The sequence below is a fragment of the Trachemys scripta genome, chromosome 18 (genome assembly GCF_013100865.1).
Source record: "Trachemys scripta elegans isolate TJP31775 chromosome 18, CAS_Tse_1.0, whole genome shotgun sequence".
NCBI classification, from domain to species: Eukaryota; Metazoa; Chordata; order Testudines; family Emydidae; genus Trachemys; species Trachemys scripta.
In genome coordinates this window covers 10,326,963-10,352,267 of record NC_048315.1, presented here as the reverse complement: position 1 = coordinate 10,352,267, position 25,305 = coordinate 10,326,963, and the positions used below count along the sequence as shown (strand labels likewise).

At 44.6% G+C, this 25,305-nt stretch overlaps 1 protein-coding gene across 1 annotated transcript in view; it reads right to left on the bottom strand.

The window, feature by feature from the left end:
• Positions 1-25,305, bottom strand: part of RAP1GAP2 (RAP1 GTPase activating protein 2) — a 224,923-nt gene that overhangs the window by 175,033 nt on the left and 24,585 nt on the right. The window contains exon 2 of the mRNA XM_034752610.1: positions 19,372-19,407. Coding sequence (XP_034608501.1) covers positions 19,372-19,394 — 23 coding nt within the window. The 5' untranslated portion in view covers positions 19,395-19,407. The remainder of the gene's footprint in view (positions 1-19,371; positions 19,408-25,305) is intronic.

Below are 25,305 nucleotides of genomic sequence, written 5' to 3'. Positions count from 1 at the left end.
AAGCCTGCTTGTCATCTGTCTGTTGGAGATTGATGCTTTATGATTTATTGGTTTATGATTCATATGTCTAATTTCCAGCCTTCTGTTTGAATAAAGATTAATTCTGATTCTCCTACAACTTAATAAATCTAACTCTCTCAGTATTTTCTTTTAAAGGCTTTAGTAATAAATGCCATAAGGTTTCAGGGTGAAATTTACCCCATGTAGAGAGCATGTGCACCACTTAAGTTACCACTCAAGAAAGAGATCTTGGAGTCATTGTGAATAGTTCTCTGAAAACATCCACTCAATGTGCAGCGGCAGTCAAAAAAGTGAACAGAATGCTGGGAATAATTAAGAAAGGGATAGAAAATAGGACAGAAAATATCATGCTGCTCTTATATAAAGCCATGGTACTTCCACATCTTGAATACTGTGTGCAGATGCGGTTGTCCCATGTCAAAAAAGATACATTAGAATTGTGAAAGGTTCAGAAAAGGGCAACAAAAATGATTAGGGGTATGGAAAGGGCTTCCGTATGAGGAGAGATTAATAAGACTGGGACTTTTCAGCTTGAAAAAGAGACAACTAAGGGGGATAGGATAGAGGTCTATAAAATCATGACTCGTGTAGAGAAAGTAGATAAGGAAGTGTTGTTTACTACTTCTCACAACACAAGAAGTAGGGGTCACCAAATGAAATTAATAGGCAGCAGGTTTAAAACAAATAAAAGGAAGTATTTCTTCACACAACGCACAGTCAACCTGTGGAACTCCTTGCCAGAGGATGTTGTGAAGACCAAGATCATAACAGGGTTCAAAAAAAGAACTAGATAAATTCATGGAGAATAGGTCCATCAATGGCTATTAGCCAGGATGGTGTCCCTAGCCTCTGTTTGCCAGAAGCTGGGAATGAGCGACAGGGGATGGATCAATTGATGATTACCTATTCTGTTCATTCCCTCTGGGGCACCTGGCACTGGCCACTGTCGGAAGGCAGGATACTGGGCTGGATGGACCCTTGGTCTGACCCAGTAGGGTCATTCTTATGTTCTTTATGTTATGTACTTTAGTCCAGCCTGTGTGTTTCAGACACTCGCTCTGCTCCTTACTATATTTTGGAGGAGGAGTGTCGACAGGCTGTTGTGGAAGCTGCAGAATGGATCGCCTTTCACCAAATTCTTTTTCAAATGGTGCTTAGACCTTCCCCTGGCCCTCTCCACAGAGGTGAATGTCAGTCACCCATTATGCATCATTCACTAGAGATCATTCATCTCTCGCCTCTCTCACCCTGTTGTGTTCAAGAACACATGGTACTACATTTGCAAGAGTCACTGACAGTACCGCACCAGCAAAATATTTACATGCTAGACATGGGCCCAGACTGCAAACTGGAGATCAAGATCCAGACCTGAATTTCCCCAAAGTTTGGAGTGGTTTGAACCCAGGGTTTTGGTTCAGCCCAGTATAGATCGGCTACAGTGTTCAGATCTGCCTCCAGCCTGGATTCCACAATTCTCCGAAGTTTCAGGGTGTTTAGGTTTGGACCCATGTTTAGTGTACACACACACATCCACAGGTAAGTCAACATGCACAACGCATGCTTGTGCAAGCACTGCAGAGCCTGGCACATTTGCATGTAATTACCCACTTGGAGAGGCGGTAATAAAATCAGCAGAATTTGCATCAAGACAATCCATTCTACAGACCTTGCTCCCAAACCAACTTGCCCCCAAGAATATAGAAATGAGTGCAGAAAAATTGCAACAACCAATGGAGAATATGTTCAGCTACATCATTCCCATTTCTGCCATTAGCTCTGCTCTTCCCCGTCAAATACTAAAAAGCCCTGAGACTGGGCACATTTCACTTTATAAAGGTTAAGCAAATCACTCAATATTTCTCTGCTTCCATCTTCAGCACTCTTGATCCCATTATCAGCAGCCATTCGTACTCATATGTCATCTGAATTTTCACTTGTACACACATTAACGCTCCTGGTAATTTGATGTACATGGCTCTTCCTTTCCACATTAATATTTTGCAAGATGTTCTCCATGGTTTATAGGAAAAACAGAAATTGGCTTTCTTTGGGGGTTATATTTTATACCTGTGATTTCTCTTTAGACCCCACTTTTAGCTAAGAGCAAACTTCCCATTCTGGTTACTCTCCCCTGATATAGAATTAACAGGCAAGGAGTTAATTAGCCCCCTGACTAAACTAAACATCCATACTCAAGCCCAGGGACAGAGTATTATTGCGGGAAGAGGGGTCCATGCTAGGAATCAGTTTGGATCTAGACACTGGGACCTAGACACTAAGATCTAGACACCAAGTTCAAGTTACTAAGGAAAAGTATTAGCATCATAAAAGCAAAGCAATACAAACCATACACACCTCTACATATTACTGTAGCAGATGACTAGCCACATTTCATATCACTCACTGCAACTGCACCTGAGCAGAAACAATTAACCTCTGAGAACTAATGGAGTACGTCAACAAAAAATGGTGAAAACAAAACAATGAGGAGCACAGTAAAGATGGGTCTGTACCAAAATCCCAAATCCATGCACCCCAAATGTAAAGTTTAAAACTGGATCTGAATTTTGAACATCTCTAAATTACCAGTAGTACAGTTGTGTGTAGGCCCCTAGTTTATTTTATTGATTTGGATTTTTAAAATACAACCATAGGGCCCCATGCAATGCTCTGGGAACCCATCCCCTAAATTTAAAGTCACAATATAAAAAAGGGACTGCCCATAAATATATCCACTTCAGGCCACCCCTCTCCCACCGCAACTAGCTTAGCAGAGAGAGAAAGATGGGCTTTGCAATGTGCCTGCGAGGTTAATAGATCTGACCTCTTGCATTGATCAGAATGTGAAGCATAAAGGTAAAAATCTTTCTGAGCCGTCCCTGTGCACCGAGATGTTTGCGGAGTTGCATTTGCAGATTAAATATCGGTGTGCTAAAATGTTTCCCATAAGAGAGTGCAGCCTTCCTGTTCACCTAGCAATTTTAAAGGAGACTAATATTGTGTCCAATGACCCCATTCTGTTCTTAGTTTTTCAGTCTCCATAACCCTTCATTCAGTCCTTGCCTTATTACAGGAGACTGCAATTGGTATCAACTTTGGTAACCATTTTTGTGATGTGGACACTTCTCCACTGAGATCTGCCAAACTCGTTTCACAGAGTCCACGGAGCCATCAGTGGATGGCATCGTCTTTAGGGTTCCTAGTGACTTGGGATGCTTTTGGCCTGCCCACCTAACAGTGAAAGGAGATGGACAGCACAGCAGAGACTTAGTCTGCGATTTCTCAGATGGGCCCAATTTTAGGGCTTGTCTACATATGGAGTTGTTCCGGAATACGAGTGTCCTCGCAGGGAGTCAGTCAGGAATAGCTACTGCACTCTAAATTCACACCTTACCTGAATCCAAATTAACTTTCAAGTGTAGACGAGCCCTTAAATCAAATGTAAAAATTCACTTTGGCGCAGGGCAAAATATTTTCCAAGTCCTATTTACAAAGAAGGACCACAGGCTACCTTTTTCTCTCCCATAAACATCACTGTCCTCAATGGTGAACCTTAAAAGATCTTTTATTCCCTGGATCTGTAAGATAACAAGCCATCCGAGTCTTTGCAAGTATTCCCTTGCAACACAGATGCAGAAGTCCTCCCCTTCCCCAGTATCCCAAGGGCCTCAACCCAGGGTCATGAAGAACTGTAACATCTCAGCAAACTGTACAATGCGATCATTAAGCCTCTGTGAATCCTCCTTCAGAAAACAAAGGGAATGGTGGAACTGTGTACTCAGCAACTCTCAGAGTTCCAAAGCTTTCTAGAGTGTCACAGCAGGCCACCGCAGTATAATACACTAAAAAAGAACAACTCACCAGAGCTTCCTGTGCATTTTGACGGCTAAATGGGGAATATGACAGGTTATCCGTGGCTGGGGTGCCAGCGGGATGCAGCAGCCAGACTACGCTTTGACTTCATGCAGAGTGTCACTCGCTAATTGCCTCGCAAGGTAAGCTTACTTTAATAAAATTAGGCCAACCAAATTGCTAAGACGCCAGCAGTATGAATCTGCCTTTCTTCTCCAGCGCTCCCACTTCGTAATGTCTACTCATTTTCGCTAAGTTCAAATCCCTCACCAGACATGTTCGCGGTTACCATGGTAACTAATGAAAACCAAATTTGGAAGAAGAAGGGGGAAAAAAAAGGGAGACAAAAAATGCTTTTAAGCTCTGGTGCCACCTGTGTGTCTGAGTCTATTAATTCAAACAATAACAAAACATCTCTCAGGATAACAGACCAGGGCAAGACAAGATTCTTGATGTCTGCAGGCTCCTCATTTGGTGCAGTTTTTTTAACAATGCCCCACTACTACAGTTAGCTCTGCAGATCGCAGGTTCACACTATGCTCTAGTCTGAATTGCCTCATTTTTACTTACAGGTCCCAGGCCAGATCATAGGGTGCAGCTACGACCCTCTGTTATTGATCCTCCTCTGAGCCTGATCCTCAGAGGGTACAAGTCTGTCAGGCAAGAGACAGGCTTTCAAAGGGCATTAGGGATATGGGTGCCCAACACCAGAAGGGCCTGACTTTCAGAGGGTAGGGACTCAGCCCTTTTTGAAAATGCGGCCGCTTTAAAGGCATCTCAAAATGGGGACCCCAACACTGAGGTATACAAAATCACTGATCATTTTTAAAAAATTCTTGGCCTCATTAGGCCTTTCGCTCAGGACGGGGAGGCTCAAGCTTTAGCTCTGAAGTTCCTGGGTACGATACCCAATGACGACCAAGAGGACAGTGGTGGTTTTGCACCATGCTGGCCATGGAGCTGGGGTAACTGAATACAGCAGCATAACCCCATTGAAGGTGGATCTTCTAGAGTCATAGAGCCGATGTCCTGGCTCCTACATCAACCCGCTCCCTGCTGCCAATGTTGGGGATACAGCTGGAGGAAAGACAGTATGGCTGAGGAGCTCCTATGCTGCAACAATCCCCATAGACAGCTGATGTACCCTAGAGCAGCCCCCAAGCTGCTCTAACTTACCTTTGTGCACATGGCAGCCTCAGAATTGGGACAGGAAGCAAATGGAGGCTGGGGGGGGGGGGGAAGAGTGCGTTATGCCACTTTTGTACCAAAACCTCCAACCTGCACTGTGCGCTCTTTGCCTGCAGCCTCAGGTTTGGGCCACTACTCTAGTTAAATATACGTACACAATACTTAATTGTATGTGCTGATTTGATTTCCGAGTCCCAGGTTGGTGAGTCCAGCCCAAGCGGCTGGATTTCACATACTCGGTATAGCTCACCCACATCTCTCTCTTTCACTCTTCGCTCAAGTTCTTGTTCTACTAATGCAATTTACATCATCATTTCCCAGGGACACTCAAAAGGCAACAAAAAATGCAGTATTGTGGTAGCACAGAGCTGAAGACTCACAAAGCAAATATTACAATAACTTTATTGCCGAGCCTGCAACAGCCGACACTGCATAATATTTAATCATGAGTAAACAACAGACCCTGCAAATCCTTAGTCATCCTGCTCTCCCATCTTGCTCTCAGTCACATGGGGTTAGCCAAGGGAAACTCCACCCAGCTGGGAGAGAACGCATTGAGTTCTATGGGATGACTCACAAAAATAAGGATTTCTCATGAAGAAGAGGACTCACATTTTTATTCCCATCATCCTGATACATTAAAGGGGACTAGTAATTTCCTATTTAAGGGAACAATAAAAAAAAAACTACTAGGATAGGCTAGTTTAATCTTAAGCTTTCATTTTATACATGCTGTACCAAATCCAAAGTGGAGCTCCTCTGGAAGACAGAATGGCCCTGGAGATAGGTTCCAAATCTCGTTACCATTCCCTTTTAAATCGGACAATTCAAATCCATTCCACTTTGGTTGTGACAAAGTTGCCCACTGGTTGCCCCTGGGCGAAGTGGATTTGTGATCACAACCCAAGTTTCCCTACCATATTTGGCACTAATTGACACCACAGTTGATGGTCTAAGCAGAGCAACTGATTGGGGCCTTGGAGTCTGACCTGCCTTCCCAGCACGGTCTTCCCAGGACAAGGCTGAAAAACAACATGGATTGGAAATTGGCAGGGCTTTCAGCAGGGCATGCTGGGAAAGGAGGCAGGAGATATAAGGAGCTCAATTTTCCTCCCTGCAAGAGAACTGGGGAAAGAATAAGACTTGTTGCAGAGGGAGCAAATATCAGGAAAAAAAGACATTTTAAAGTGACTTTTCCACTTTTTTCCAGGACCAACATAACTATCTGGAGTGAACTAATCCTGCTCCTGAATTCCAGTCATTCAGAAAAGATTTAGGTAAAGGTGCAGTTTATTCGGATTCTTAAATAATCCTCTCATTAGTTGCGTGTGTGTAATTCTGAAAAAAATAACAACATTCAAAGGGAGACACACGAGGCGTTGGGCCCCCACAGTCTTTAACAGAGCTGGGATATGATTGTGTCATTCAAGCACCGAGAACAAACCGCATTCTGCAAACCACGCATACAAGGGAAACAGCACCACACGTTTCCGAGAGATATCAATGGAAGTGTCATTACTCGAATCATTCCATCCAACCATTAGGCCCAACCCTCCCATAGTGAAACAGGGTTTGACTCTCCCCCACCACACACACACACACACACCCCACTCCACAACTTCCTGAAATTCATCAGTCACACAAACAGTTGTTTTCACACATCTCTGGGCCTAGTCCTGAGAGGTGTTACATGCCACTTGGGTCGTGCTGAGCACCCTCAACGCGCTTTGAAGTTAGTGAGCAAGATCAGGTTCCTCTGACATCTGCTAAAGTACAGCATATATTCTGGTATCACAAGTAACATTGATCTAGGCCTTGATTCTGAACACCTCTTGCTCAGCAATTGTCTTGGGCTCAAGATCTTAATGAGATTGCATGATAATTAATTTAATGGTGCACTGCGGACAGCATACTTATAGAATTAACCAGCCATGAGCTCTATTTATATAGTAAATATCTATCTCCCGTTTCTATTTTAGGTGTTTCTAAGGTGCCCGTTGCTGCAGTATCTAAGCACCCAAAATTGGGTTGTGTTGCTTTTCCAGTGTTTTATGCAAGAACATGTGACTTCTGCCCACACACAGAGGCAATTATTGCAGCTTTGTACCTGATCTCCATCTAGCCATTTATTTCAACATTAACCAAAGTTATAGGCTGGGAATATCATCAAGAGGCATAAGCACAAAGCACAGAGGAGTCGGGCATTAATACGAAGGCAGCACAGCTGCCTTCAAAAGGCAGTCTGTCAGAGCCATGCGTGTTTTACCAGAGCTTTACCAGCATAAGGACGTGAACCTGCACACACTTATTGTCTACGCCAGCGGTTCTCAGACTGTGGGTCGGGACCCCAAAGTGGGCCACAACCCCATTTTAATGGGTCGCCGGGGCTGGTGTTAGACTTGTTGCGGTCCAGGGCCAAAGCCTGAGCCCCGTTGCCTGGGGCCAAAGCCCGAAGGCTTCAGCCCTGGGTCATGGGGCTCAGGTTACAGGCCCCCAGCCTGGGGCTGAAGCCTTTGGGCTTCTGCCTTGTCCCCCGCGGCCCAGCCCAGGGTAACAGGGCTCGGGCTTTGTCCCCTCACCCCTACCCCTCCACCTGGGGCTTTGGTCCTCCCTCCTGGGGTCGTGTAGTAATTTTTGTTGTCAGACGGAGGTCGTGGTGCAACGAAGTTTGAGAAGCCCTGGTCTATGCTAAGTGGCATGAGGAGTTCCACTACAACTTGGTGGTAAACGTTAACAGGATTGGGCTCATGGATGGTGGAAGCAGGCGGGCCAGTGTGAAGTGGGGGTTAGCACCCCGCAATGGAAATATTGACCAGGGAGCTATGTTTCCGCCCCGGTGCATTATTCCCCATAAACTGTGCACACGGGCAGGGGGTGGAGGGTAGAGTGGACCCAGAGGGGCTGCAGCAGCTGCCACGGCACCCAGGATAGGGCCAGGGAGCAGGTAGGAACCCACCCACCCCCAAGTTTCAGCATCCCCCCCATTCCACCAACTATTCCTGACACCCCTCTCTCCCTCCCATGCCGAGCAAGTCCGCTCCACCCCCCACATTCAAAGCGCGCTTCTGCCACCACTGATCAGGCTCTGTGATTGTGGAGAATGTGCTGCCATTTTTTCAGGAAGCCAACATTTGGGCCATTCTGTTCACTAAGCCCTGATCTGGTTCCCATTGAAATTAATAGCAAAACTCTCCTTGATATCAGTAGGAGCGGGACTGCTTTACTAAGGAATTGCACAGTGGGTGAACTCTGCCAGTTAGAGACTTTATTACTAAGTACTAATTGTGTCTCCATGGCACCCAGAGATCAATCGGGGCTGGGGACCCATTCTGCAAAGTGATGTCTGAACATATGTTAGTAACAGACGGCCCCTGGCCCAAAGGCTTGAGCGTGTAATGCCCCAGTCCTGCAAGTGGACCCAGGCATGCGACCCTGGTACTCGCATGGAGCCCCAATTAACTGGAACAGGTTCCACATGGGGGCTGGGATCTGCCAGGATAGATGCAATTGCAGGATCGGGGCCAAAATCTGCAACTGCTGAATGTTTGTTCACTCACACACTTTTGAAGCAAACATTGATGTTCTAAGTGAGCCCTGCCTTGCATAAAGCCACTCGTCATTTTATTAGCAAAATGCAGAAGGGAAAAAATGGCCTAAGCCCAGAAAAATGCATCCCGGCTACGAGGCTGCCATTATCATCATTTATTTTTAATAGAGGGTGTTTTTTAAAGCTTCATACAAATATCTAATGTGGCTCAAGCTGGGCACACGTTAGAGGAAAACATTTAACGAGGCAGTCTGCCCACAAACCGGCAGTATTGTGAATTTCAGAAAATAATTAGCTGCAAATAGTGAGGATTAAACAAGCTTCTTTGGGTGTTCACCAAAACATACCGAGCCAAACCCGCCTCGGTGCAGAGGGCCAGGACGTGGCCTACACGCTGCACAAGTGGTGCGTGGGTTTGAACTGACCCTGTGCACTAAGAGGACGATCACCCAAGCTGGGTCAGTGCACCTCCATGCTAACAAACACCACCATCCTTCAACCAGGCTCTCCCAACACGGCCACGTGGGCTGCTGCTCAAACAAGCCCGTTACTCGCCCTTTGGGCAGGGTTAGCTAAACTCCCGGGAGTTGAGATGCCTGAGTAGAAGTGCAGAGAGCAGTCAGAGCGTAACTCATCGGCGAGTCTGTTACCTGTCCCCCTCTGTGCCTGATCTGCAGAGGATGGGAGTCTGTTACAGTCCCACCAAGCGAGTCTGGACACTCTAGCTCATGCTTCTAGCTCTGGAGGCCTCTGGTGTATCAACCAAGATGGAAGCCATCCCAGTAGCACCACTGTCAATGCTAGAAAACCCAGACAGGGAACACCAGGCAGCCTGAGGCCACGCTGGAGGGGAAAAGAGCACACGCTGTGCCTGTAGAAAGGAGTCGCAATTACTGCTTCAGCACCTACTTCCTCCGCAGTCCACCCGCTACCACTCATTACACAGCCATGGCTTCGAAAGCCACAATACAGCCTTAGGTTTGCATTAAGGAATGCAGAGCAAGAGGTCCACTATATCATCAGCGGAGACGACTGTGGGAGAAGCCGCACAAACGCTACTCACAGTCTCTCCTGCATCGCAGGCAGCTCAATTTAATGGTTCGCGAGGAAGCAGGGGCCAGATTCTCAGTCGGTGTCTGGGGGCATTAATTTCCACATGCTGAGGATCTGGCCCCACGTCTCTAGTCATGGTTTCTTGCTTGGAAATAATCCTCAGCGTAGAATATCTCAGGGAAAGGTTTTTTATTTTGTTTATACATCGGCGACCTGGCAAGTCACCTTGTCCTTTATCTGACAATTTGTCACATCGAATCCCATCAGCTGGATGTCACACAATGCGGCTTTGAATGTGAGAGTTGACTTGAGTCTATGGGATGCGACACAGACTAGACAGGGGGGAGGAGGGGGAAGAGGGCTTTTGTTGGGTTTCTTTTCTGTGTGTGAAAAACTTGCCTTTTTTAGGTGGGAGGCCTGACTCGTTGCCAGGAGCATCACAGTCCTTATACAGAAGAGAAAATCATGCCCTGCCCCTGTACAAGTTGAAATTTAACCCTATACAGAGAACAAGCAAAGGCCTCTGCAACCTTTCTGCACACAGGTGAATTTTATCCACCAGACATTGCACCGCTGTTTATCCAAAATGCTCATCCTTTCAAACAGATGGGATGTTTCTATGGCCTGGTCTATGCCCCGATTTTGTATCGGTCGAACTAGGTCAGCTAAAGGTGTGATATTTCACCCAAATTAGTTACGGTGGTACAGTCCCTGGTGTGGACTCCGCTCTGTCAGTGAAAGGGTCCCTCAGTTCCCTGCCCATACGGAAATGACTAGACATAGGCACCTTTATACTGCTCTAACTGCATCCAAATTAAAGGAGTTGAGAGGCTTTAACTATATTTATGGCTTAGTCTTCACTACAAAGCTACGCCGGCACAGCTTTGTTGGCTAAGAGTGGGGGAGGGGAGAAATCAACCTCCTAAATAACAGATATGCTGGCAACCCTCCCCCCGACTCCCCACGTAGACATGACTATGCTGACAGAAGAGTGTTTGTCGCCATAGCTAATGTTGTTCAGGGAGGTGATATTACTGGGCCAGCATAACTCCTCCTTCTGTCAGCATATGCTGTGTCTAAGCCAGTGATCCCCAACCTTTTTTGTCTCGCGGGCGCCACATGACGAGTCATCGTGAACCGTGGCCGGTGGACGAACGTTCACCGAAATGCCGCCGAGAAGCAGCAACGTCAATAGGTGTCGCTGGCGAAATGCCGCCGACAAGCAGCATCATCCAGAGATGTTGCCGCCGATTTTCGGTGGCTACGCCTCTGGATGACACTGCTTGTCGGCGACATTTCAGCGGATGCACACATAGATGCCCCAGCAGGCACCAGGGCGCCCGCGGGCACCGCGTTGGGGACCACTGGTCTAAGCCAACATGGCCAGAGTGGCACAGGCGCCGTAGCGTAGACGGGGCTAGTATTGTGAGAGTGGTACAACTTTTGCATTTAGACATGGTCTAAGACATTTGGTAAACCAGAGTTGGGTTGCTTGTGATCCTGCAAAAAGGAACAGCCCCTAAAATGAATTGTTTCACTCCAGAAGCCAACATGTATGATTCCTAGAGAGATGCTCTTGGGGTGTCAGTGAATCGAGGGGTGTTTGTCTCTAACAGTAGCTGTTATCTGAGAGCAATGAAAAATGCAGTGATTTAATAGCAGCTGATCTCCCCAGGAAAGTCGTCATTCAATGAATCTTTGCTGACATTTCATAAATGCTTAAAATATTATTTCTTAGCTACCGCCCGTGAGGTGATCGATTTCATTTCTCTGTCATGACTTGAAGGCTTCAGAGGCACACAGAATCAATTTCCTTGCAAGAAATTCATCTCCGCAGGCTGTTTGAGGGAACAAGCCTGGCTGACCTAACCCTCTCCTTCAGCCCATCCGCAGACAGCTAATTGGATTGCTGACGTCATTGAAGCTAATAACACCAGAGAAGACGAAAAGCTGCACAATCCCCTAATTTCTGAGTGCAGAAAAAGAAGAGGTCTCTTGCTCTCAGCCTGGTCTCTATTATATCATACAAGTCCACGTATGTGTGTGTGTGTATAGATGTGACAGAGAGAGAGAGAGAAAGATATCACACAATCAAATCATTTTGCTGTGATTAAAAATGCATTCTGAAAAAAGAATGCCAGATATCGGTCTTCTTCAAAGGGGAAGTTCAGTCAGAAGTGATACGCAGATGTGATGCTGATAAGCAATGCAAAATGGAAATGAGGAGCATGTTAAACATCACTAGCCCTTAGAACTGATGCGGGAGCTTTGCCATAATAAACCCCAACCCTAAGCAGAAGTAACAAGAATGAAAATTTCACTTGTGCAACCCATGGCGGTGAATGAACGTCATGGGCTGGTCCATCCAGAAGCGAATCATGAAAAGGACACTCACCCCAACAAAATATAGCAGAGATCAATGGAAAATTGAAGCGGGTAGCCTCCATTTATTATGGGCCTGATCCTATTGTAGTCTGTGAGAAAAGATCCCCATTATTTTTCATGGGCTTTGGATCAGGCCTTAGTTTCAGTTTCCATCACTGTGAAAAATTGTCATCCAATATTTACAGTCTGATGACTTGCCTCTTTGGGGGAAGGGGGAACCTTAACTTTTTAAGACTCAAAAAAGAGAGAGAAAAGACAAATGGTGTTTGAAAATTTTCCATTAAAAAAATTATTTTTGACAGAAAATGGCTTTATGACTGAACCAATTTTCACAAAAATATTTCCATTTTCATTAAAAATTCTCAATGAAAAAAATGTAAAAGTGTGACTTTTTCACACATGAAAACCTGGGAAAATGGGTTTTTGTGGGTGTATGAAAACCTGGATATTTTCAAAGAACAATGTCAATGAAACAAAAAAAAATAAATTTCATTAAAATATTTCACAGGAAAAAAGAAAAATCTTCCCAACCAGCCCTTGAACGGACCCATCCAGCCCACAGTGTTCGTCTCTAGAACTTCTCTAATGTTCTGTACAGTGTTTTCTGGGGCCTGGTCCATTTTGGTCTTTGGTAACTAGCTTCATGAAGCGTCCACCGCTTGCCTTGTGATGCTGTTTCACAGTCTAACAGCTTCCTCCCTTAGGATATTTTTCTGATATTCATTCTGAGCTTGATTCTGCATGGTGCTGAACATTCTGGCTCTGTACCAGCAAAGCATCTGAGCAGTCCCACCGGCCTCATGTTCTTCCAGTTACTGTTGCTTAATATTTAAAATTACAGACGTTTAAATGCTTTGCACGTTCTCAGCACCTTGGGAGATCAAGTCATACTCACTTTAAAGTTTTCTTTAGCCTAGCTGCACCCAGTTATGCCTTTGCCCCACTTAACCATCTCCTCCATCTGGCTTTTATACTCCTCATACACAGGATATGTCCACACAGCAATCCGGAGGCACAATTACATTAAATTAATGGAGATATCCCATCTCCTAGAACTGGAAGGGACCTTGAAAGGTCATCGAGTCCAGCCCTCTGCCTTCACTAGCAGGACCAAGTACTGATTTTGCCCCAGATCCCTAAGTGGCCCCCTCAAGGATTGAGCTCACAACCCTGGGTTTAGCAGGCCAATGCTCAAACCCTGAGCTATCCCTCCAGGTATACCTGAGCTAGCTTTGATCTAGGTAGAATGCTAAAAATAGCAGAGTAGCCCTGTCTTGGTGGGCAGCCAGACAGACTTCACACTCCGAGTACAATCCTTTCTGAAAACCTAAACACACGGGGGACTAACCCATCCTGCTGCCTGTGCAGCTGCAGCTACACTGCTAGTTTTAGCGCGCTAGCTTGCTCGGAGCTAGTGCAGAGGGTACGTCTACCCGAGCTGGAAATTATACTTCCAGCTCCAGTGTAGATGTAGTCACAGCTGAACACGGCTTTCCTATCTCCCTTCATCATCATCTGCTCAAGCTGTAAAACAGACCCTTAACGCTAGAAGTATGTGACTACTTCAGTCTTTTCCTTTGCCATCCAGTCACATTCCCATGAGGTTTCAACAGACCTAGCTGGAAGCCCAAGATGGGCCTGATATTTTGATCACTAGCAATGTTGCCTACAACACAGGTCAGGTGCAATAAAAATAATATCAATAGTTAGCACGTACGCAGCCTTCTGCGCCCAGTGTTGTACCATCGTTACTGGCACGGTGCGTTGGGGTAGAGAAGCTTAAACATACGTTTGCGTAGCCGAATTGTTTCTAGAAACTCGAGTCAGTAGCAAACAATTGACACAGCCCCTAGAAATACAACCCTGCACAAGGCAGCACAAGAGAAACAATTACATCACTCTTGGCACCACAGGAAAAATTCCATAGGGATCTTTTTTTTTTTTCAAAGCTATAAACATTGGAACCCGATTTAACCTCCCCGTTAATTCTGCAAAAAACTCTAGTGATGAGCTCATTCATTGAATTTCTTTTCGGCCATTTATGGGGGGCATTGCAGGCTCAAACAGCAGGTTCCCAAAGGGGCTTGGGCATATTTTCCCATTAAATAAAAAATAATTGTGCAAGCAATGATTTTAGGGGAAATACAAGAGCAATTAATTACCCATATATCTTCTCTCAAACTCAGTGGGAGCATGTCCCAAGTACTATTGCTTGCATTATAGTAATGTGTAGAGGCACCCACTGAGATTGCAGCGCTATTGTGCAAGGCACTGTACATGCATATAGTAAGACAGTCCCAGCCTCAAACAGCTTACAAGAAAATAGATAGGACAACCAAAGAGTGGGAAGGAAAACAGAGATACAGAGAGTTTAAGTGACTTGCCCAAGACCAGTCAGTAGGCCAATGGCAGCACCAGAATTAGAACCCCAGGTCTTCTGACTCTTACTTCAGTGCCCTACCCACTAGGCATCATCACCAGAATAAGGAATGAGACTCTTATCTTGTAATGGAATCTGCAAGCATGGACCACAATGCTATCAGATCCCTTTGCAAGATCAAGACCTGAGGAAAGGCCTTAAGGTTTGGCCTGCATCAAATACAATATACGTGCACCATAAATATTCGCTATTACTAACGCAATCTTAGCACTAGTTCTTCATTCTCCAGCATCCTTTGTGCAAGGCAGAAAAGGCAAAGTCCACAGAAATCACCGGGTACACAGAAAACCCTCTTTTCAGGGAATGAGGCAGAGCTAGTGATTTGAGGTCCTGAACTTCACACTAGCTAATGCGATGGCCACGGCAGGGCTGGCCCCAGCTCAAAGGAAAGGTGCCGATGCTGTTTCTGTCTAACGGGCAAGAGCTGTTTTAGGGTAGATTCAATTCGCTCTGGCAGATTTGGGATACTTAACAAGAGAGTAAACAATAGGAGTTAGGCAAACCTCTGGGCAATTCATCTCACTTCTGTCTGACTCGGTGTGCTATTCTGCAAGGTGCTGGGCAACCCAGAAAAGTTGTGGGTGCTCGGTTTTTTGCAGGAGATGCTCAGCCCTTTGCAGTTCAGGCCCTATATTTCCAGCTATAATTCTTCTGTTCTAAGCTCATAGTTCCAGTTATTATTAAGTGAAGTGCGATGCTTTCTTTGGTCAGTTTCCTGAGGATCTTCCCTGGAAATGAAAAGGTCGGGTTGTCTTGGTGATGGCTGCCAGTGGACCCAGACACAAAGCGCTTATAATATCCTCAGACATGGAGAGAGGCAACTGTTTGCTTTCACTGACAAACCTCTAGAGTAAAACCCTGGCAAAATGTTCTCAGAATATAGTTCTGACAATGCAGCAATCACACTGGGAAGATTTCCAGTGACTTCAATTGGCTTTGGATCAGGCCCCAGGCTGTGGAGATAGTTAGATTTTAAAAGGGGATGTAATAGTAGCTGCTCTAAGACTAAACAAGTAACAGGAATGACCGTGGATAGATCTAAAGCAAAACTTACTGGCAGAATTCATGGGCTAGCCAACGGTGGTCAGTGTTACTCAGTAAGGCTATCAGACAAAACCTGTTCAAATTTTTCCAAAACGAAATGGTCTCCAATTCATCAATAGTAAAGTTGACACAGTAGTAGTGAGGGTAGATGGAAATTGCGTTCAAATCCTAGCTATCAAGAAGATGAAAAACTCTAATGAGAGTCAGGACAAGCAGCAATAGCCTAGAGCTAGGAATGTTATTGCTTTAGATCACTGACTCATAAGTGGCAAATGTCCAGGATGTGATGAATTCTATCCATAACACAGAAATCCAAAAAGGCATGAGAAGTTTACCAGGAGGAAGTGGCTGGCTGTCAACCTAACCAGGGTGACTGGACAGTCTGTCAAGGCAAGAAGTGAAGGATGATGTGTGCCCTTAAGCAAGTATCCCATATGGTGCTGCGGATCCAAATTTGGCCAGGAATAGTTATAATGAAAGAGGACCATGAAATACATTTTGTAATGTGTGTAGTAATAGCACTAGGCTTTTACCCTGTGTATTCATCATTCACACAATAAATTGATAATGCTACTTTTACACCTTTTTGTTGCACTCTATGGCTGTGTCACTGTTAGCCTCTTTTCTGTAAGACTTCCCAACATTGTTACCACCAGTGACGCTCCACCAATAGTAGTTTCAGGGAAATGCTATCATAGACCAGCCACCAGTACGCTAACCATGGTCTCATCTAACTTTGCTCAAAGTAGATCTAGCTCACACTGTGGCTACAAGACCTGTGGTCGCCATAGCCGGGTTACCCTAATGTTCCCACTCTTTTCATGACAAAAAGCCATGATTAGGGCCCTACCAAATTCACGGTCCATTTCGGTCAATTTCATGGTCATAGGATTTTAAAAATCGTTAATTTCATGATTTCAGCTATTTAAATCTGGAATTTCACGGTGTTGTAATTGTAGGGGTCCTGAGTTGTTGGGGGGAGGAGGGGGAGGGCAAGGTTATTGTAGGGGGGGGTTGTGGTACTGCTACCCTTACTTTTGTGCTGCTGCTGGCAGCAGCGCTGCCTTCAGAGCTGGGCAGCTGCTGGCCGGGAGCCCAACTCTGAAGGCAGAGCTCTGCCAGCAGCAGCGCAGAAGTCAGGATGGCGTGGTATGGTATTGCCACCCTTATTTCTGCCCTATTGCCTGCAGTGCTGGGCCCTCAGTCAACAGCCGCCACTCTCTGGCCAGCGAGCTCTGAAGGCAGCAGCACAGAAGTAAACCTGGCAATACTGCAACCCCCCTAAAATAACCTTGTGGACCCCCCCTTGCAACTCCCTTTTGCATCAGGAATGCCAATTTGAGAAACACTGGTCTCCCTCATGAAATCTATATAGTATAGGGTACAAACACACAAAAGACCAGATTTCACAGGGAGAGACCAGATTTCACACACTTTTGTAGTTACTTACATTTGCACCTTCCATGATTTTGCACCCTAATAAGGATCAGAGCCTAAGAACCATTGGGTCCTTTCAACAGACAAGTGAAAGTTAACAAAATGCATGTGGGGGTAGTACCAAGACAAGTCTTCTAAAGCAGCACTCAAACTGTGAGTACAAATTGTCCCTCTTCATATTTCTAGATTCTAGATACAGCGTGGGGTGAGAGATGAATTTTTACCCCAGCATAACAGGACCAAGACCAAGTTCTTCCATGTATAATTAAGCTGGTTGTTATCTTGAATGCAATGCAAGAAGCTGTACAGAAAGTTGATAGACACCTTCACATTTCAACTGGGATTTTCCAAACAGCCTAAGGGAGTTGTGGAGTTCCCTGGGATTTGTGCACCTTTGAAAAATCCCATCCCTAATGAAATTTAAAAGAAAGAACTTGTGCCTAGCAATAGAAACACTGGAGAAGCTAAGCAACCCAACTACACCCTATAACCATTGAGGGGCACATCTTTTTAAAAAGCAGGCCCGTTTTATTCAGTGGTACAGCATGACGCAGCACATAAAGGTGTAGAAATCACACAGTGTAAGTGACACGTCAATAGATTTAGGCCAGAAAGGTCAGCGATGGCCAATGCAGTTGCTTTTTTTTCCCCCCAAAGCAAATTTGACAGTTTATAAATTATACAGTACCTGCCTTAAACCAACTTAAAAGACAGTAATTGTATTTATTATAATCACTCAGTACATGAATCACCTTGAACTTCAAAGAAAAATAAGCAGTGGGCTGTGCATAAAAATAGCGCTGCTATAGAAAGGAGGGTAGCCTAGAAAACAGAGATGGAAAAGACCAATTATTCATCTTACCTAACCATTTCCCCTCCAACCCACCAGTAGCTAATGACCACAGTATATTGAGATCAGACTAGATCATCATAATGGTCTCTACTGGCCGTAAAGTCTATGGGATGCTGGCTCCATGGAAATTAACAGATCCGGGATTTTACCCTATGAACCTATATTCTCCAATGCTTTGTCCAGCTGTAAGTCATTCAAATGACTAGGCTTCCACCCCTTTCTTTTGGAGACCTTTCACCAGTCTAATGGATCTCATTGTTAAGGACATTTTTCTCTGAAATCCTTCCTACATTTTCTAAAAGTAAAATTCACTCTTGTGCAGAAGTCTGTGCCTCATTCAAGCCCTGTTTTGAGGGCTTCAATGGGATTTAAGTCATGTTTATGTCTTGTGATGGGGCCTTTTGCACAGAGGTCAGTTTCACCCTAATCAAGCAAGGACTGTACTTTATTAGTAATTGGACAACAGCTACCAAAAAGGGGGGGGGCGCCCCTACAGCTTTGGAATTCGCTCTCCTCCCCTTGTCTACAATAGCCCAAGGCTGAGGAACATCAGGGCATGTTGCAAACCTGGGAACTGTAAAGATGGGGAATCAATGGCAGGAAAAGGATTGGAGTTGAAGTTGCCTGGCTCACTTGTACAGCTGCACATAAGGTGTATTATAAAGTAGTGTCAAAGGGACCTAGAGTATGTGGATGGGCATTTTTTAGCATTTCTATACATCTAAATAAACTAACCGTATTCAGATAAATCAATAAGGGCCAGATTCTGCCACCTTTACTCACATAAGTAGCAAATCACTCTTCAAGCAGTCCCCTTGTAATCAATGGGACTACTCATGGAGTAAGGTACCATTCAAAAGGAGTAAGTGTAGCACAGTACGACTGTGTGATTGTCACTAACCACTGTCATCCTAGCCAGCCAATCTGAATCCTTATACACTACAAGAACATGCTACTCAACAAACCCATATTACTGACTCGAAATTAAAAGGGAACAAATGAATCAGTTTCACATGCTTGCAAATCAAGGACTTTCACATCTTATTCTATACATATATGCAAAATACACCAAAAGGCTGGATCATGGACTGGAGAGGACATAAATCAAAAGGAAAGACAGTGGTTGAAAAAATGAACTGACTTAATAGTTTGTTGGGGAGAGTTGGTACTCTCTTTTTAATTAAATATTGCACACCCCAGTGTTGGACATACAACTTTCCAGAATGGAAATGTTTAGACCACCTTTATTTAGCTAATAAAACCTGGTTTTGCTGATCTAAGATTTACCTGTTAGTAAGCTTCTTCCAAGCTTGCATACACAGCAGGCAAGATTCTGATTTGAATTACTCTACTGCAAACCCACTGACGTTAACCAAGTGGTTTGGAATTTACACCAATGTACCTGAGAGCAGAATCTGGTTCACTGATTGAAAACCAGAGGGAAAACTAGTTGATCAGAAACCCAAGTTCTCTGGCTCTGCAACTGTGGTCCCCTATTTACGAGTATCACACAAATATGGCTTTATATCACAGAAAATTCTGGTTACTTACTTGATCTTCAGACTGGCGAGCATTTTTTTGTCAATCCTGAAAAAAAAGAAAAGAGTGTGTTAAGTATCCAATGGGTGTTTTGATCTGTTAGTCAATTTTATCAGCAGCCCTTGGGTCTCCTAAGAACACAAAGTGCATGAGGAAAAAGACATTCTAGAATGTCTATCTCAACATTCTCCTTTGGAAGTTTCATTTATCTGACCGGAGTAAGGTTCATTGGTGCAAAGCCTTGACCATGAACAGCTCATTGAAATCCCAAAACAGAACATGCTGCTCAATTACACCATAAAGCAAGTAATACAATATCCCATACAACGTGAGTTGTTTACGGATTGTATTTATTTCAAAAGTATCTTTGTGTCATTTAACACACTAAACACCACAACTCAGAGCCTTAAACAAATCCTTCCAGCAGTAACAGGCAGCAGTAGATTTGTGGATGCACAACTCAATAGTAAAAATAGATTTTCTCTATTATTCTATGGAGAATGAAGGTCCCACTGAGTGACTGTTCCCCAGAACTGATGTTCCTAACCTGTGATTGGTTGTCATTTCATATCCTAACCGGTAATGGTCCACTTAAATCCAACTATATTGCTATATATTCTGTAAAGTAGTTCTTCTCACCTGAAGTCTCAAAGCTCTTTACGAAGGAGGAAGAATCGTTTCATAGGTGGGGAAGTTGAGGCACAAGGAGGTAAAGTGATTTGCCTCAAGTCACCCAGCAGGCTAGTAGCAGAGGCAGGAATAGAACCCAGTTCTCATGCAGCCCAGGGCCTAGTCTGCAGGATTGGGAGCCTCCCAACAGTGCACATTTTCTCCGGCACTGACTACAACCAGTGCAACGTGAGACACAAATTCACACTCATGGTTGAATGATGAAAGGCAGAGACACTATATCCTATAGGAGATCCACTCAAAGTGCTCTGAGATCCACAGACAAAAGGTGACACATTGTATACATACAACATAGTACTGTCAAATTGTAGCTGGAGTCTGATTCTAGTGGTTTACGAGATCCCAAGCTATTATCTATTTATTTGGTACTTTTAATAAGTGTCTATCTCCATGGAGCCCTTATTATTAAAATAATTGTGATGCTATGCTCCATATTCTTTATGAAAATATGCTTATAATATGGATATGACATAACAGATATACTTTATGCAAGATGGGTCTTGTAAGGGATCATTGGAAAGGTTATGATTTATTGAATGTGATTATCCAATTTGTATGCATGTATCATTTCTGTATCTAAAGTTAAGAATATGGACTATGTAACAATTACAACTGGGTGTGTATTGGGGAGACACCTACCAGAGGACAGGCCTTCAGATTTGATGGGCCCTCATGAAGGAACAACTAGACCAGGAAGATACTAATCTCTCTCCCTCCTGGGAGGCATCCAGGGATGTAACTGTGACACTACTAGGTCAGGTGGTCTTGTCACCTGATGCTAAACATTATCTGGGACTTCTTGTCACTTTCCACTGAAAGGGAAGGGGGGTCAAGTTTGGGAAACAAAGAATTCCCGCCTTATGCAAATCTTATTTAAGGGTGGGAAGGAAAGCAAACTCCTCCTCTTTATGTTCTGTCTGCCCAAGAAGAAAGACTGCAAAAGACACCTGAAGGGAAGGCAAAGGGAGAGTCCAGACTGAGACAGAGGTCCAGTTTGAAAAGAAATATGGCTGGAACTCTAAACCACAGAAACTTTGCAACCTGCCTAAAATAACATTTAGGGAAAGGCATTATATTTTGTAACCTGTTTCTTAAGTATATGGAATTTAACTTGCGTATTTTGTTTTATTTGCTCAGTAATCTGCTTTGTTCTGTCTGTTAGCACTTATAGTCACTTAAAATTCATCTTTTGTCATTAATAAAAACTCATTTTGTTTATTATTAAGCCCAGTTTATGTAATTTATAACGGGGGGAAGAATCATGCACATCTCTCTTCACGTTGAGGAAGAGGGCAGATTTTTCTATGCTTGAGCTATGCAGATTTTTCTATACAGTGCAAGATGGTTTTATTTTGGGTTTATCTCCCAAAAGGGATGGGCACGTGAGTGCAGGGGGAGTCCTCTCACACAGAGCCTAATTCAGCAAAGCAGTGAACGGGAACCCAAACTGGTTGAGCAAGAGAGGCTCAGTGAAATCCCAGTACATCGGGGGCATCCCAGAATGGGGGTCCAACCTGTCACAATAATATTAACCTGAATTATGGCAACTAGTATTAATATCTCAAAACGTAAAACTATGTCTATTGGCAGTGACTGCAAATGCAACATTATCGGTCATGTGGAATTAACTCCCTTTATCCAAAAATCATTCTTTTACAGCGTGATCAAAAAAAATATTTAATGCTGTTGAAATACTGTTTCCCATCTACCAGCAACTTTACAGAACTCCTCTCCCACGACTGAGCTTCCCCACTGAGAGCATACCACATGGGCTAATTATGTAACACCAGATTATGTAATTCCAGATTAAACTAATATAATTCTAGCACGGGTCCATTGAAGTTGATGGTGTTAACAACAGAGGGGCGAGTTCAGTGGAGTGAGAGCAGACTCTTGCTCATACTTCGCAGGCCTATATGTTAGCATTCCATTTTCACGTCTCAAAATAATTCATAAAGCCTGGTTTAGCCCACATTTCCTTCCCACATGTTAACTATTGCACAATATCCCATTGCCAGTTATGCTAAATGTAACTTTCCCCTGAACTGTGTGTATACGCTTTTGCATTTCCTCCCTTCCTGCAGAGAATGTTTCCCAAGTGTTGTAAGAGCCTAGTGCAAAGTTTATTCTTTACAAGTTACATTAACCTTCTTTAAAATCTCCAGATTCAAATTGTTTTCAGACTCAAGAGAAACCAATCGGCATTTGGGGTGACAAGCATCCAGGCAGGGCCGGCCTGCCTGATGCAAGGCCTATTGAATTCAATATCAAACCTCCCACACTACCTTCAATGGGCTTTGGATCACGCCCATCGAGTCCACGTTTATTGTAAGACTCCGTGCGACAAGGGTTCTCTAACCATTTTTAAATTCATTTTTCCCCTAGTTCATAGAGTCAAAAATGACTGGGACTCAGTAGATTTGGATTCTAGTTCCCAAACACTGGCTCATTGGGAAGGCTTGGGTGACTTACTCATTTTCTGTGCCCCAGTTTCCCTCCCCACCAGTTTCCCTCAGTTTCTGTGCCTCCGTTTCCCTACCCACCTTCGTCACATATTTTGAGAGCCCAGACGAGAAACGCAATATAAATGCAAAGGGTTGATGTTACTCCAGGAGTCCCTACAGTCCAGTCAAAATTCCCCTTTTACAAGGTAAGCATACAGAGGCTTTGGGATCCTAAGGAAAACGTATTGCAGAGCTGTATAAAACACACATTATGCCTATACTCTGTGTTGGGGGGCAACTGGAAGGGGGGGGAAGAGTACAGGGAGCCTCGAGTCCCAGTGCCCCCATGTAGGGTGCAGGCATAGTTAATATGCAAACAGTGGGCAGTTTGTGGCATTCAACCCCTCTGAGGGGCAGGGGTTGGGGGGGGGGTCTCTCTAGGTGAGGTGGGGCAAGGTGATGGCCTGGGGGTAGAGTGCCCAAGTAAGACTTAAGCCTCTCTCCATACTACGGGTTAGCCCCCTCAGCCTTCCCGACCGCCACCGTCACAGACTCACACAGCTCATGGGAATCCCTGCACTAGTGGGTTGCAGCCCACAGGGCTCAATCTATTGAAGCTAATGGGGCTCCTCCCCTGAGCAAGAGCTCCTTCCCGAGTCAGGCTTGCAGGATCAGACCCATGATCTGGAATCTGAGATCCCTGGCTCCAGGTCTCACTGAAGTTAATGGACATCTCCCCGTAGGCTTTAATGGGCTCGTCAGTCATTTAACCATTTCCCCTTAACATCTGCTCAGACTCTCCGCTCCCAAAGAGTGGACACATTGTTGTTTCTAAGATAAAGCGTGCCAGGAGTTGCACACTCCTGGGTTAGCTCCATGCAAGGCAGATTTAAAGGCATTATTCATTATTATGTGATAATGCTGTTCTCAGGTCTTGGTAAAGCAAGTTGAACCTTAAAGCATCTTTTTTGGGGTGCAAATTTCTGTTGCCTAAACGTTTTACTGATGCAAATGAACCAAGGGTACTGTGGGTAAATGAGACCGTTAACTCCTAAAGGATCTGTGCTGAAATATTCATAGACAACCCAGCAGAGCTGCAGCTAGTGGATTTCATACCAATGCAAATGCAAGAAGGAAAAAGTCTGTCGCTGTTTTGCTTCATAGAAAAACAACTGCTCTTAAGGAAACCACAGTTTCAAGGGGGCTAAAATTGGGACCTGTTTTAATCAGTAGCCTTCACACTTTATATGAGCCTGCGTGTGGTGCAGAACCACACGGTCCCCACCATGTGTTGCAGTGCAAGTACCATGCCTGCAGGCCCCCCCCCCAAATCCTAACACACACACGGTGCCACCCATTGCACAGCAAATACACAGTGGTTCCGTGGCCAATGGGTCCTTACGCAGCCATGGAGGCAGAATCAAGGATGTGTCCCACACTGACGCATGCTCCCCTAGCATTCACTCAGAAGTTTGGTAGCAGCCCTCGCTTTCATGATGCAAGAGAAACAGACTGGGGGGAATGGGGGAGGAGTGATTCACTTCCAGGCCAGTCTCCATTGGCATCAGCCTGCGAAAAGATCATCAAAATAGTGCTTGTTCACTGCCAGCTCTCGGAGGCGGGGAGCAGGGAAGAGAATGAAAGCAGGTAAGAGCATATCAGGAGTCTATCATATGAACCCTGGCTGCTTCTTCCTTTCTGTGAAATGGAAAAAATAATAATTTCCCACCACAGGATTCAGTTCGTTAAGATTTGTCCAGCCCTTTGACTAGGTATCACCAACAGAAACAGAGCAGAAAGCTGTGGTGTAATTGCAAAGAGCCCTGGAGCTGGCCAACAGACATATTTACTCTGTACAAAAAAATATTGCAGACAGAAAAATCGCATCTGTGTTAGACCCAGTGCTGGAAATCGTTGAGTGCTCGAAGATGAGTTCAGGTCTGGCTGAGTAACCTCCCTGATGGTAAAATCTCGTTCACGGGGTTCCCACAGAAAGGGTGTGTCTGTCAAGATGTACAGATATACTACTGTGGTAAGATAGATAGATACAGGTGTTGGGTGAATTAGCAGATCACTTCCTGCCTAGTAAACAAACACAGAGGCATGGTTGTCTTTTTAACTTAACATTCAGCCAAATGTCAGCTTTGGAAATCAACAGTATCACATACAATTCATTGAACTACAATGGTTACAGAGAGCCTGATCCTGCGCTACTTACTCCCATTGGCTTCAGAAGCTGCTAGATTTCTCCTGCCACAGTAAATCCTAAAGCCAGATTTCCCCGACGTGAGTTTCAGAAGACAGCATCTACATCCATCTACGGTCATTTGTGTGGATAACAAGAATACCCAGAGTTAGCATCATGAATATTAAGGAAACAAACCAGGGTTTTGGAGAGGTTATAAAGCCTCATGATTCAGTGCTTAAGCCAATTCCATAACTATTGTGGATTAGGAATCTTCCCTGTTGAAGAGTCCCATAACTGCCGTCGGCAGCACTTTTAGCATCCTCCTCTGCAACAGCTGCTGCTGGCTACTGTCAGGGATAAAATACGAGGCTAGAAGATCCCTGGACTGATCCCGCGTGGCCATTCCAATGTTCTTTCTAAAAATGGCCTGATTCGGTGAAGAGCTGAGCATCCACCGCTCCCAGAGACTTCAGCTTGTGGGGTGCCCCCTAGATTTCTGACCTAAGTTGCTGCAATGGCATTATGTGAACTTGAGTCTATACGTGTCACTCCAAATTCACAAGGCTGCTCCTCATTAGATGTCATCTAATGTTGTAAGATCGGAAAAGATCACTATCAGCTCAG